A 14,878-nucleotide genomic window follows, 5' to 3' on the forward strand; every position below is an offset into this window, starting at 1 on the left:
CATCATGTCTGGACGAGGAAAGCAAGGAGGGAAGGCCCGTGCTAAGGCAAAGACTCGCTCCTCCCGGGCAGGCTTGCAGTTCCCAGTAGGCCGTGTGCACAGGCTGCTGCGGAAGGGGAACTACGGTGAGCGCGTGGGAGCCGGAGCCCCGGTGTACCTGGCTGCCGTGCTCGAGTACCTGACTGCTGAGATCCTGGAGCTGGCCGGCAACGCCGCCCGGGACAACAAGAAGACCCGCATCATCCCCAGACACCTGCAGCTCGCCATCCGCAACGACGAGGAGCTCAACAAGCTGCTGGGCAAGGTCACCATTGCCCAGGGCGGTGTCCTGCCCAACATCCAGGCCGTGCTGCTGCCCAAGAAGACCGAGGGCCACAAGGCAGGGGGCAAAGCCAGCAAGTAACAAGCCCAAGGTACACACTCTCCCAAAAACAAAACAAAAAACACAAAGGCTCTTGTAAGAGCCGCTCACACACTCAGACAAAGAGCTCAGTACCTTGACAGCAGCGCCACCACTTCTCTACACTACAACAGAGTATGTGCAAAACCCCTTTGGGCTGATCGCATGCTCCCGATACCCATGCAGCTTTCTGGGTGCATGGGCAAAGTAGGGCGCGAATGCGGCACACCGGACTGTGAGGCACAGCTGGAAAGGGTGGGAGTGAGTACACAGGGCTTAATTGGAGGAAGGGGTGGTGTGTGTGTGTGTTCGTGCGCGCCCTCTCTCAGAAGCGCAGCTACGTTTCTACATTAAAGGGCTGACAATCAAGCGCCTTCCTGCTTTACCGAGTTCGGAGAGAATAAAGGCCAGCCGGTGTAACGGCTGGAAAGCGCGGGCATTTTGATTTTGAAATGCTGCGCATGTGCACACTGGAGCCGACGGCTGCCGCGCGATCCCCGCCCTCCACCCCCATGGCCCGCCCTCTGTCCATATAAGCAGCCGATTCCCGTCGGCCACCACACACACAGCCCCAGCTCCCTTGTGACGAGCAGAGCAGCAGCAGAAGCGGACATGTCTGGTCGCGGCAAAGGAGGGAAAGGTCTCGGCAAGGGCGGCGCCAAGAGGCACAGGAAAGTGCTCCGAGACAACATCCAGGGCATTACCAAGCCCGCCATCCGCCGCCTGGCCCGCCGTGGCGGAGTCAAGCGCATCTCCGGCCTCATCTACGAGGAGACCCGCGGTGTGCTCAAGGTCTTCCTGGAAAACGTGATCCGGGACGCCGTCACCTACACTGAGCACGCCAAGAGGAAGACGGTCACTGCCATGGATGTGGTCTATGCCCTGAAGCGCCAGGGACGCACTCTCTATGGATTCGGGGGTTGAGGAACACCTACCACAGCACCGACGCACAAACCCAAAGGCTCTTTTAAGAGCCGCCCACACCGTCAATAACAGAGCTGCTCATTTGCGCTGCGCATTCGGTATTGGGCTAATATTATCCCCAGCATAGGCGACATTATTTATGGTATAAAAAAAATATGGGGGTTGCAGGGGCTGTCCCCCACAGGTTCCGTGGGGTAAGATCGCCGCAAAAAAAACTGCGCAATTCTTGCATGGCGACATTTTTGCAGGCATATTATCACATGGAACCGCGCTTTCTTGGAAGGCTGAACCCAGCCCACCCCTCTGCTTCCCCGCCAGTGCGGTGGACCTGTGCGGCAGTGGCACTCGAGGTCCCGTGGGCCAAAATACCAACAGCCCCGTTGTGTGTGCGCCCATTGAAATGTAAATGGGGCAATGCGCCAAAAGAAACCAAGTCCACTTTAGGAATTCCACTTGATAGCTCTTTACTTCGCGTCAAAGTCTACCTACATGAGAATACATACCCCCTTGCAGATGGGAAGCCCCCTCCCTCCCTGCCCCCCCCCCCCCCCATCTCTCTTCCCTTCTGGTAACCAGACTAAGGCACTCATGCCAAAGCACTGAGCTCCCCGATGCCCTCTTGTAACGGCAGAAGGTACTGCGGCCTAGGTAGAGTTGGCTGGGAAAGGCGGGATTATGCTGATAACTCCCAGAAGTACCCAGCTGCAGACCAAGCGGGGGGCACACACACACCCCTCTAGCCATCCCCATAAGCCTCTGAGCAGGCCTCGAGAACTCTCGCGTCGCCCGGTGCACTGTTATCCGAGAAGCCAGGGGTCACAGCACACTCTGAGTTACAAGTGCCTGTAGGTCAGCCCTGTTTTCCTGCCTATAGAACCTGGCCGTTCGTGGCCTAGGGGCCAGGCCGGAGCGTATTCCTTGCTCCACCCGCTGCTGAGTGCGGTCGCCACTCTCTGCTGGGCCCTGAGAGGCCCAGGAGCAGAGCCTTTTGCTTCTCTCTCTCTCTCTCTCTCTGCCTAGGCTCCCTGAGACAGCCAGGAGCATGGCATTTGCTCCACTCACTACTGGCCTCTCCTCGGGAGTGGCCGGCCCAGCTGCCATTTCTCTCCCTCCAGCCATCGGGTCAGTCAGGCCAACATCATACATTGTTATTTGGCATTTACATAGCGCTCTATATATCATTGGTATGATCTCAAAGCGCTTGTGGGTTGAACGCCCCCCTTGGAGACCGTAGTAAAGGTCAGTCGAGAGAGTAGGGTGCTTGGGTGCATTCAATATGGGAGCAGCTGATGCGATTGCTTGATGGTAGCTGCATCCTAACATTTGGTGCGGTGGTATTGAGAGATCAGTTGAATGTGTGCAGTTTGGGGGTTGGTCTCTCGAGACTGCGGCATGAGGCCTGTGTAGGACGCTTATGTGTGCAGCTAGGCCGATTTCTTTTCGTGGGCTATAGCTGCGTTCTAGCAGGATGCTGAGGCGTTCATGGGCTATAGTACGTATATGTGAGCAGCTAGGCCGAAATTGATCGCGGGCTATAGCTGCGCTCTATTTTGTGTTGGTGTAAAGTAGAGCGTGAGCATAGTGATAGGAGAGGTGAGCGTCTGGAGTGGATGTTTTGTTCTTACGAGCCCACTGTTCCAGGGTTACATTGTCGTGTTTCGCGGTAGCTGCCCTCAGAGGCAGATGCACAGCTAGTAGCCGGGTAAGATATGTGTGCTCGGGCAGAGGGCCATTAATCTTAGGCTCAGCAGACTGCATCTCAGGGGCCCGGTTTCACTGGTTGCGGTTTATGGTTGGTTGCAGGATAATTGGATATTGGGCAGGAGCTATCTCGCACCAATGTGGTCACATCGAGCTCATTTTTCTGATCCTTGGTCGTCGTTAATGGTGGGTTGCAGGGTAGGTCTAGGCAGGATGGTAGGTTATAGGGCAGGAGTCATTTCGCATGCCAACAATATCCCTCCGGACAGCTTTAGATCCACCGTACAAGCACTGGTCCTATCCCACCTGGATGGGGGCAACGCCCTCCTCGGAAAGGCCGCCCGTCGTCTTCCCTTGAGCCCCAGAGAAGTGTCCTACATGCAGCCACACGCTTTCTCAAGGCTCTACGCAGGTACCCCGTCACCCCTCCCCTCATCGACCTTCACTGGCTCACACTGCACCCACAAATCACCTTCAAGTCTTGCCGCATCATCTATAAGGCAGTCACGCCCTCAAGTCACCCAGCTACCTTGCAGAGAAACCCAGCATCTCCAGCAGACAACGCACCACCAGAAGCCTGGGACACGAGCAGTCTTTAAATCCGCCACTGCAAAAAGGAAAGGACCAGACAACAAGCCTTCTCTGCCTACGCCCCGAGACCAGGGAACCTCCTCCCCGTCGGCATCAGACTTGCCCCACACGCTCCCACAATTCAGAAAAGAACTCAAGACGCACCTCTTCAAGGAGTCGCTCTCCCCCTCAATACCTAGGCCAATCACGCCGCACCACCTGGCTCGCTAGACGACACCTGCCTCTCTCCACCCAGCCACCCTGTATGGCGGTGCCCCTCCGTATCCTACTCCCTGCTGTATATCTGTTCCGTTTTTACCCCTGAAAAGCACTCAGTTACGCATCTGCACTGTTGCATCCCTGGGCAAAGCGCTCCGTTGGGTATCTGTGTTGGTGCATTCCTCTGAGGATGGCTGTAGAAGGTCGCTATGCGGCAGTTGGTCGGCCCTCTGACTGGGGGCAGCTGCACGTGTGTTTCTCAGATCGCTATGATGGCAAAGGAGAGGTTGTGTATCCTGCCTGCCCAGAGAGTGTAGAGAGAGCATATGCGAGAGCCAGAGAGACGTAAGCAGTGCATGAGCAGAACTCTCAAATGTCCAGTGGCCAACGCGTGGGGAGGCCATCCAGTCCTGTCTTAACCCCCCTCTGGATTGCGGGTCTTGTCGATTTGTCTTCCCTGTTTCAAATGCAGAAACACTACCAGTGCCAGAATTCCAAACAAAAAACAGAACTGGGTGGCTTTCCCACTCATGGACCCGGGAAACGCGAGAGCCTTGCCATCAGGTGTCAGATGGGGGAGTCAAGAGAAGGTGGTTGCTCGTTAGAACCACTCTTAACTTTTCCCACAACCACCTACTTCTATGGAGTCTCCTTTTATAACTTTCCGGGGCGCGGTCCGCTTTCTTTTCTGCACTTGCTTGCCAGGCTGGGTGCTTCACAGACTCGTACTCTGAGGTGACCCCACGCCGCCCCTTATCGTGCCATACAAAATGGCCACCTGAATAAAATGAATAAATCCCCCTCAGCCCAAGAGAGAAAGAAAGAAAAGTGAGAGACACGAGCGAGCGTGCGTGCGTGCGTGCGTGCTGTCAATCATAACAGGAATCAATGAATAGCTGGCAAACCTCAGACTGGCTGTCCAATCATAGCCCTCCTGTTTCGCGCGTGCCTGTGCACGTAGATGCCTGCCAGCCCTTCAACGGGCCGACGTTCTGCCTCGGGCTCGTCACAGAGTTTGGCGGGCTTTTTCAAACCTGTTTCCTGCTATTGTCCCAGCCAATCGGAGTGGAGCTGGGTCTTCATCAGCCCGCGCGCTCTCTGAAGCCGTCACAGACAGACCATTGTACTTCGGAAGTAAGTCGCACAAGGTTACCATGGCCCGTACCAAGCAGACCGCCCGCAAGTCCACCGGAGGCAAGGCACCTCGCAAGCAGCTGGCCACCAAAGCTGCCCGCAAGAGCGCACCAGCCACTGGCGGTGTCAAGAAACCTCACCGCTACCGGCCGGGCACCGTGGCCCTCCGGGAGATACGGCGCTACCAGAAATCTACCGAGCTGCTCATCCGCAAACTGCCCTTCCAGCGCCTTGTGCGGGAGATCGCACAGGATTTCAAGACCGACCTGCGTTTCCAGAGCTCCGCCGTCATGGCCTTGCAGGAGGCCAGCGAGTCCTACTTGGTGGGGCTCTTTGAGGACACCAACCTCTGCGCCATTCACGCCAAAAGAGTGACCATTATGCCCAAGGACATCCAGCTGGCCCGCCGCATCCGAGGCGAGAGGGCCTGAGGGGCACCGGCAGCAAGACCCACCACCACAAAGGCTCTTTTAAGAGCCGACACATTGTCACACACAAGAGCTGCTCAACTCTGCCTCTCGAGGCGCCTCTCTTCACTGCACAGGCAGCTAGGTTGTCTCTCAAACCCAAGGCAAACATGCCAACGCTCCAGTTGCCACTGCCTGTCTTGGCATGTGTTGAATGAAACGCCCTGCGGCTGGCGTCCAAGTCAACGCAACCCGCCACACCCCACCGCTGCGAGCCCCCAAAATGCATGTCAGGGCGCTTTGGCGACCAGCTTTGCCTCACCTTCATATTGCTTTCAATTTGTGCTCTTGTGGCGGTCGGATTAGATGCGATGGCTTGTGCCTCTTAGCCGGAGCACAGCCATCTCTTAACCCGAGGCCGGCCCCCCCACCTCCCCACAGAGATCTCTGAACCTGAAGACGCCCCCCCCCCCCCTCTACACATCACGGTTTCTATAGCGCCTGCCTTGATGCTGGATCACAACCACTTCTAAGCGTTGTGCGCTAACGGCCGGTTCTCCGCTCGCCGCCCCCCCCCCCACCCGCAAACCGAACGGTGCGGTACTGGCTCCCTGTCGAGCTCGGGGACAGAGGGGTCTGCTGCGCGCGCTTCCCTGGCAGTGCCTGTCCTGCACATTGCGCTCTGTCCCCAGAGCTTTCCCTCCCAGCCCAGCGAATGTGTCAAGTAGGGAGCGTGACTCCTGCCGCAGCGCAGAGCATAATTTGCTTACGCCGACCCTGAGGCCGAAGTCCCTATTTGAGACCATTGCCCTTATGTCTTCCGGGGATGGAATAAAGCGGGGCTTGCTAGGCAAAGCATGCGAGCTCTTGAGTGGAGGTGGTGAGCGGCTCTTAAAAGAGCCTTTGGGTTTTTTGCTGCTGGGAACTGTGGCCTCACTTGGCACTGGTGTACTTGGTGACGGCCTTGGTGCCCTCGGACACAGCGTGCTTGGCCAGCTCGCCTGGCAGCAGGAGTCGCACTGCGGTCTGGATCTCCCTGGAGGTGATGGTCCTGTGTTTGTTGTAGTGGCACAGGCGGGAGGCTTCCCCGGAGATGCGCTCGAAGATGTCATTGACAAACGAGTTCATGATGCCCATGGCCTTGGAAGAGATGCCGGTGTCAGGGTGCACCTGCTTCATCACCTTGTAGATGTAAATGGCATAGCTTTCCTTCCTGCACCTCTTGCGCTTCTTCCCGTCCTTCTTGGGCGGCTTGGAGAGCGCTTTCTTGGAGCCCTTCTTGGGCGCTGGGGCGGACTTGGCTGGCTCAGGCATTGTCTGCCGCGAACGTTCACGCTGTGAGGAGCGGAAGAAATGAGTAAATAACCGCACCCCTCCCCTCTCTTTTGTAGGCTGCCTGTGCTTAATCAGCTGCTGCCAGTCCCTGCTCGCCATTGGCCCGTTTGGTTCTGCAGCTCTTCCGTGTCTGTGTGCCCGGCACAGAGCTCTGATTGGTTGGTTGGCAGGAGTAGTCTCCCCCTCCAATGGATGTTCACACAGAGCCTAGGTTTCGTCCAATGAGAGAGCTCCACCGTGTCTTTATATGCCGGCCCTCCCAGGCTCCCGTCACCAAGTACACCAGTGCCAATGGTCACTCCAACCCCGCTGAGCACCATGGATGATATCAACAGGGCCGTGGAAGACTTCACGACAGCAGTCCAGGAGGCAATCAAGAGCAGTGTTCCAAAGCAGAAGACAACCAGATGTTCCATCTACGACCTACCGAGAGGCATCCAACAGTCAATCGCCGACAAGAACCGCGCCCGACGCCAGTGGCAGAAGCTCCGCACACCTGATCTCCTGCAGAAGTACAACACGCTCGCAAGACTCCTGCGGGAACAGATCCGACAGCACCGTGGAGAGAAGTGGGAGTCTGCAACAGCCAAGCTGAAGGAGGCAGACAACTCGGTGTGGAGAATGACTCGTCGCCTGACTGGGAAGAAGGAGCCAAGCCCACCAATCCAGGGACGAACCCACCTTGCATGCAGCAACAAGGACAAGGCAGAGGTCCTTGCCGAGACACTGGAGGCTTCGTTCACCCCGAACAAGGTAAGTAGGCTCTCAGACGGAGTGGAGGAAGCAGTTGAGAAGTACCTTGCAGATCACGGAACCGGGCTGGGAGCAGAAGACATCAAGGAGTGCACAAGCTCTGAGGTAGCAGGACTTGCAGAAAAGCTGGCGAACGGCAAGGCACCGGGGAGCGACGGAATAACCAACCTGGCAATCAAGAACCTCCCACCAGCATCAATGGAACATCTCACAGAGATCTTCAATGCATGCATGAGGCTCCAGCACTTCCCGAGTTCCTGGAAAGAAGCAAGGGTCATCGTTTTTCCAAAGGCCGGCAAACCACTGAGGGATCCAGCAAACTACCGCCCCATCAGCCTGCTTTCTGGATTATCGAAGCTCCTGGAGAAGGTCCTCCTCGCTCGACTCAGCGACTTCACCTCCGAAAGAAATCTACTAGCAAAGGAACAGTTTGGATTTCGAAAGGAGCATGCAACGACTCATCAGCTACTGAGAGTGGTGGACACCATCAGCCACGGATTCAACATCAAGAAGTCCACAGGAATCGTCTTCCTGGATGTCGCCAAAGCATTCGACCGAGTCTGGCACAAGGGACTGCTGCACAAGATGATTGGCCTGGGATTTCCGAACTACCTGGTGAAGACGATTGCAAGCTACCTGGGAGGCCGCACCTTCCATGTCGCCATGCGGTCTGAGATGTCCTCTTCACATCCCATCCGAGCAGGCGTGCCACAGGGATCGAACCTCGGACCCTTCCTGTTCAACCTCTTCACCAACGACATCCCGACAGATCTCCACAAGACGAACCTGGCGCTGTATGCAGACGATGTTGCAGTAATCTCCCAGTCTTTCAGCGAAAAGGAAGTGGCGAAGAACCTGCAAGCTTCATTGGATACCGTCGCAAAGTGGTACAGCGACTGGCGGATAGAACTCAACACCAGCAAGACAACTGCAACGCTGTTCACCAGAAAGAAGATCAAGGAGCACCCACACATCAGCCTCAACGGGGAGACCATCAAATGGGAGAGCAGCAGCCGCTACCTCGGTGTGACCCTGGACAGCAAACTCAACTGGGAAAGCCACATCGAGAATACTCAGCAGAAGGCAACAGGAAAGATGGCAGCGCTGTACCCACTCCTGAAGAGCAAGTCCATGCCCCTCCGGACAAAGATCAACGTCTACAAGGCGATCATCAGACCAACCCTGACTTATGCCTCACCAGCATGGATGACCTGCCATGAGCGACACCGGAAGAGTCTTCAGATAGTCCAGAACAAGGCCCTGCGGATATCATCTGGAGCTCCAATCTTCACAAGGATAGCAGACCTTCACAGAGACCTGGACATCGAGATGTTGGATGAACATCTAGCGAAGCTGAGTAAGAACTTCTGCCAAGAACTGGATCAGAACCCGAACCCTCTGATCAGAAGACTCACTGCCACCACAGCAAACCCCTTCGACCGCTACCCGCGGCCCATCACTGCGAAGACCCAGTGAAACCAGCCCTACTGTGACAAGACCACACAGACCAAGAAGAATACAAACCCACGACTACACACTCAACCCGAGAAGATGGAGTAATGAGGCTCAAGCCTCGGTATCCAAAAAATCACCGCTGATGGATAAAAATCTATCAGCAAGAAGAAGAACAAGCGCTCATTACTTTCGTTTTGAACGTTGAACGAGCAACGCATCATGTCTGGACGAGGAAAGCAAGGAGGGAAGGCCCGTGCTAAGGCAAAGACTCGCTCCTCCCGGGCAGGCTTGCAGTTCCCAGTAGGCCGTGTGCACAGGCTGCTGCGGAAGGGGAACTACGGTGAGCGCGTGGGAGCCGGAGCCCCGGTGTACCTGGCTGCCGTGCTCGAGTACCTGACTGCTGAGATCCTGGAGCTGGCCGGCAACGCCGCCCGGGACAACAAGAAGACCCGCATCATCCCCAGACACCTGCAGCTCGCCATCCGCAACGACGAGGAGCTCAACAAGCTGCTGGGCAAGGTCACCATTGCCCAGGGCGGTGTCCTGCCCAACATCCAGGCCGTGCTGCTGCCCAAGAAGACCGAGGGCCACAAGGCAGGGGGCAAAGCCAGCAAGTAACAAGCCCAAGGTACACACTCTCCCAAAAACAAAACAAAAAACACAAAGGCTCTTGTAAGAGCCGCTCACACACTCAGACAAAGAGCTCAGTACCTTGACAGCAGCGCCACCACTTCTCTACACTACAACAGAGTATGTGCAAAACCCCTTTGGGCTGATCGCATGCTCCCGATACCCATGCAGCTTTCTGGGTGCATGGGCAAAGTAGGGCGCGAATGCGGCACACCGGACTGTGAGGCACAGCTGGAAAGGGTGGGAGTGAGTACACAGGGCTTAATTGGAGGAAGGGGTGGTGTGTGTGTGTGTTCGTGCGCGCCCTCTCTCAGAAGCGCAGCTACGTTTCTACATTAAAGGGCTGACAATCAAGCGCCTTCCTGCTTTACCGAGTTCGGAGAGAACAAAGGCCAGCCGGTGTAACGGCTGGAAAGCGCGGGCATTTTGATTTTGAAATGCTGCGCATGTGCACACTGGAGCCGACGGCTGCCGCGCGATCCCCGCCCTCCACCCCCATGGCCCGCCCTCTGTCCATATAAGCAGCCGATTCCCGTCGGCCACCACACACACAGCCCCAGCTCCCTTGTGACGAGCAGAGCAGCAGCAGAAGCGGACATGTCTGGTCGCGGCAAAGGAGGGAAAGGTCTCGGCAAGGGCGGCGCCAAGAGGCACAGGAAAGTGCTCCGAGACAACATCCAGGGCATTACCAAGCCCGCCATCCGCCGCCTGGCCCGCCGTGGCGGAGTCAAGCGCATCTCCGGCCTCATCTACGAGGAGACCCGCGGTGTGCTCAAGGTCTTCCTGGAAAACGTGATCCGGGACGCCGTCACCTACACTGAGCACGCCAAGAGGAAGACGGTCACTGCCATGGATGTGGTCTATGCCCTGAAGCGCCAGGGACGCACTCTCTATGGATTCGGGGGTTGAGGAACACCTACCACAGCACCGACGCACAAACCCAAAGGCTCTTTTAAGAGCCGCCCACACCGTCAATAACAGAGCTGCTCATTTGCGCTGCGCATTCGGTATTGGGCTAATATTATCCCCAGCATAGGCGACATTATTTATGGTATAAAAAAAATATGGGGGTTGCAGGGGCTGTCCCCCACAGGTTCCGTGGGGTAAGATCGCCGCAAAAAAAACTGCGCAATTCTTGCATGGCGACATTTTTGCAGGCATATTATCACATGGAACCGCGCTTTCTTGGAAGGCTGAACCCAGCCCACCCCTCTGCTTCCCCGCCAGTGCGGTGGACCTGTGCGGCAGTGGCACTCGAGGTCCCGTGGGCCAAAATACCAACAGCCCCGTTGTGTGTGCGCCCATTGAAATGTAAATGGGGCAATGCGCCAAAAGAAACCAAGTCCACTTTAGGAATTCCACTTGATAGCTCTTTACTTCGCGTCAAAGTCTACCTACATGAGAATACATACCCCCTTGCAGATGGGAAGCCCCCTCCCTCCCTGCCCCCCCCCCCCCATCTCTCTTCCCTTCTGGTAACCAGACTAAGGCACTCATGCCAAAGCACTGAGCTCCCCGATGCCCTCTTGTAACGGCAGAAGGTACTGCGGCCTAGGTAGAGTTGGCTGGGAAAGGCGGGATTATGCTGATAACTCCCAGAAGTACCCAGCTGCAGACCAAGCGGGGGGCACACACACACCCCTCTAGCCATCCCCATAAGCCTCTGAGCAGGCCTCGAGAACTCTCGCGTCGCCCGGTGCACTGTTATCCGAGAAGCCAGGGGTCACAGCACACTCTGAGTTACAAGTGCCTGTAGGTCAGCCCTGTTTTCCTGCCTATAGAACCTGGCCGTTCGTGGCCTAGGGGCCAGGCCGGAGCGTATTCCTTGCTCCACCCGCTGCTGAGTGCGGTCGCCACTCTCTGCTGGGCCCTGAGAGGCCCAGGAGCAGAGCCTTTTGCTTCTCTCTCTCTCTCTCTCTCTGCCTAGGCTCCCTGAGACAGCCAGGAGCATGGCATTTGCTCCACTCACTACTGGCCTCTCCTCGGGAGTGGCCGGCCCAGCTGCCATTTCTCTCCCTCCAGCCATCGGGTCAGTCAGGCCAACATCATACATTGTTATTTGGCATTTACATAGCGCTCTATATATCATTGGTATGATCTCAAAGCGCTTGTGGGTTGAACGCCCCCCTTGGAGACCGTAGTAAAGGTCAGTCGAGAGAGTAGGGTGCTTGGGTGCATTCAATATGGGAGCAGCTGATGCGATTGCTTGATGGTAGCTGCATCCTAACATTTGGTGCGGTGGTATTGAGAGATCAGTTGAATGTGTGCAGTTTGGGGGTTGGTCTCTCGAGACTGCGGCATGAGGCCTGTGTAGGACGCTTATGTGTGCAGCTAGGCCGATTTCTTTTCGTGGGCTATAGCTGCGTTCTAGCAGGATGCTGAGGCGTTCATGGGCTATAGTACGTATATGTGAGCAGCTAGGCCGAAATTGATCGCGGGCTATAGCTGCGCTCTATTTTGTGTTGGTGTAAAGTAGAGCGTGAGCATAGTGATAGGAGAGGTGAGCGTCTGGAGTGGATGTTTTGTTCTTACGAGCCCACTGTTCCAGGGTTACATTGTCGTGTTTCGCGGTAGCTGCCCTCAGAGGCAGATGCACAGCTAGTAGCCGGGTAAGATATGTGTGCTCGGGCAGAGGGCCATTAATCTTAGGCTCAGCAGACTGCATCTCAGGGGCCCGGTTTCACTGGTTGCGGTTTATGGTTGGTTGCAGGATAATTGGATATTGGGCAGGAGCTATCTCGCACCAATGTGGTCACATCGAGCTCATTTTTCTGATCCTTGGTCGTCGTTAATGGTGGGTTGCAGGGTAGGTCTAGGCAGGATGGTAGGTTATAGGGCAGGAGTCATTTCGCATGCCAACAATATCCCTCCGGACAGCTTTAGATCCACCGTACAAGCACTGGTCCTATCCCACCTGGATGGGGGCAACGCCCTCCTCGGAAAGGCCGCCCGTCGTCTTCCCTTGAGCCCCAGAGAAGTGTCCTACATGCAGCCACACGCTTTCTCAAGGCTCTACGCAGGTACCCCGTCACCCCTCCCCTCATCGACCTTCACTGGCTCACACTGCACCCACAAATCACCTTCAAGTCTTGCCGCATCATCTATAAGGCAGTCACGCCCTCAAGTCACCCAGCTACCTTGCAGAGAAACCCAGCATCTCCAGCAGACAACGCACCACCAGAAGCCTGGGACACGAGCAGTCTTTAAATCCGCCACTGCAAAAAGGAAAGGACCAGACAACAAGCCTTCTCTGCCTACGCCCCGAGACCAGGGAACCTCCTCCCCGTCGGCATCAGACTTGCCCCACACGCTCCCACAATTCAGAAAAGAACTCAAGACGCACCTCTTCAAGGAGTCGCTCTCCCCCTCAATACCTAGGCCAATCACGCCGCACCACCTGGCTCGCTAGACGACACCTGCCTCTCTCCACCCAGCCACCCTGTATGGCGGTGCCCCTCCGTATCCTACTCCCTGCTGTATATCTGTTCCGTTTTTACCCCTGAAAAGCACTCAGTTACGCATCTGCACTGTTGCATCCCTGGGCAAAGCGCTCCGTTGGGTATCTGTGTTGGTGCATTCCTCTGAGGATGGCTGTAGAAGGTCGCTATGCGGCAGTTGGTCGGCCCTCTGACTGGGGGCAGCTGCACGTGTGTTTCTCAGATCGCTATGATGGCAAAGGAGAGGTTGTGTATCCTGCCTGCCCAGAGAGTGTAGAGAGAGCATATGCGAGAGCCAGAGAGACGTAAGCAGTGCATGAGCAGAACTCTCAAATGTCCAGTGGCCAACGCGTGGGGAGGCCATCCAGTCCTGTCTTAACCCCCCTCTGGATTGCGGGTCTTGTCGATTTGTCTTCCCTGTTTCAAATGCAGAAACACTACCAGTGCCAGAATTCCAAACAAAAAACAGAACTGGGTGGCTTTCCCACTCATGGACCCGGGAAACGCGAGAGCCTTGCCATCAGGTGTCAGATGGGGGAGTCAAGAGAAGGTGGTTGCTCGTTAGAACCACTCTTAACTTTTCCCACAACCACCTACTTCTATGGAGTCTCCTTTTATAACTTTCCGGGGCGCGGTCCGCTTTCTTTTCTGCACTTGCTTGCCAGGCTGGGTGCTTCACAGACTCGTACTCTGAGGTGACCCCACGCCGCCCCTTATCGTGCCATACAAAATGGCCACCTGAATAAAATGAATAAATCCCCCTCAGCCCAAGAGAGAAAGAAAGAAAAGTGAGAGACACGAGCGAGCGTGCGTGCGTGCGTGCGTGCTGTCAATCATAACAGGAATCAATGAATAGCTGGCAAACCTCAGACTGGCTGTCCAATCATAGCCCTCCTGTTCCGCGCGTGCCTGTGCACGTAGATGCCTGCCAGCCCTTCAACGGGCCGACGTTCTGCCTCGGGCTCGTCACAGAGTTTGGCGGGCTTTTTCAAACCTGTTTCCTGCTATTGTCCCAGCCAATCGGAGTGGAGCTGGGTCTTCATCAGCCCGCGCGCTCTCTGAAGCCGTCACAGACAGACCATTGTACTTCGGAAGTAAGTCGCACAAGGTTACCATGGCCCGTACCAAGCAGACCGCCCGCAAGTCCACCGGAGGCAAGGCACCTCGCAAGCAGCTGGCCACCAAAGCTGCCCGCAAGAGCGCACCAGCCACTGGCGGTGTCAAGAAACCTCACCGCTACCGGCCGGGCACCGTGGCCCTCCGGGAGATACGGCGCTACCAGAAATCTACCGAGCTGCTCATCCGCAAACTGCCCTTCCAGCGCCTTGTGCGGGAGATCGCACAGGATTTCAAGACCGACCTGCGTTTCCAGAGCTCCGCCGTCATGGCCTTGCAGGAGGCCAGCGAGTCCTACTTGGTGGGGCTCTTTGAGGACACCAACCTCTGCGCCATTCACGCCAAAAGAGTGACCATTATGCCCAAGGACATCCAGCTGGCCCGCCGCATCCGAGGCGAGAGGGCCTGAGGGGCACCGGCAGCAAGACCCACCACCACAAAGGCTCTTTTAAGAGCCGACACATTGTCACACACAAGAGCTGCTCAACTCTGCCTCTCGAGGCGCCTCTCTTCACTGCACAGGCAGCTAGGTTGTCTCTCAAACCCAAGGCAAACATGCCAACGCTCCAGTTGCCACTGCCTGTCTTGGCATGTGTTGAATGAAACGCCCTGCGGCTGGCGTCCAAGTCAACGCAACCCGCCACACCCCACCGCTGCGAGCCCCCAAAATGCATGTCAGGGCGCTTTGGCGACCAGCTTTGCCTCACCTTCATATTGCTTTCAATTTGTGCTCTTGTGGCGGTCGGATTAGATGCGATGGCTTGTGCCTCTTAGCCGGAGCACAGCCATCTCTTAAC

The 14,878-nt window shown here is 56.3% G+C and overlaps 2 protein-coding genes across 2 annotated transcripts; both read left to right on the forward strand.

Moving 5' to 3' along the window:
* Window positions 1-4,946: 4,946 nt before the first annotated feature.
* Window positions 4,947-5,754, forward strand: LOC138553531 (histone H3). Its single transcript, XM_069642559.1, has one exon. It carries the CDS (start codon window positions 4,969-4,971, stop codon window positions 5,377-5,379), a length of 411 nt encoding a protein of 136 aa, XP_069498660.1. The 5' UTR covers window positions 4,947-4,968; the 3' UTR covers window positions 5,380-5,754.
* An 8,303-nt stretch (window positions 5,755-14,057) lies between these two features.
* On the forward strand, window positions 14,058-14,865 carry LOC138553522 (histone H3). Its single transcript, XM_069642550.1, has one exon. It carries the CDS (start codon window positions 14,080-14,082, stop codon window positions 14,488-14,490), a length of 411 nt encoding a protein of 136 aa, XP_069498651.1. The 5' UTR covers window positions 14,058-14,079; the 3' UTR covers window positions 14,491-14,865.
* The last annotated feature ends 13 nt before the right edge of the window (window positions 14,866-14,878 follow it).

Source organism: Ambystoma mexicanum, unplaced genomic scaffold, assembly GCF_040938575.1.
Source record: "Ambystoma mexicanum isolate Mex_15411 unplaced genomic scaffold, UKY_AmexF1_1 Mex_scaf11, whole genome shotgun sequence".
Classification (NCBI taxonomy): Eukaryota; Metazoa; Chordata; class Amphibia; order Caudata; family Ambystomatidae; genus Ambystoma; species Ambystoma mexicanum.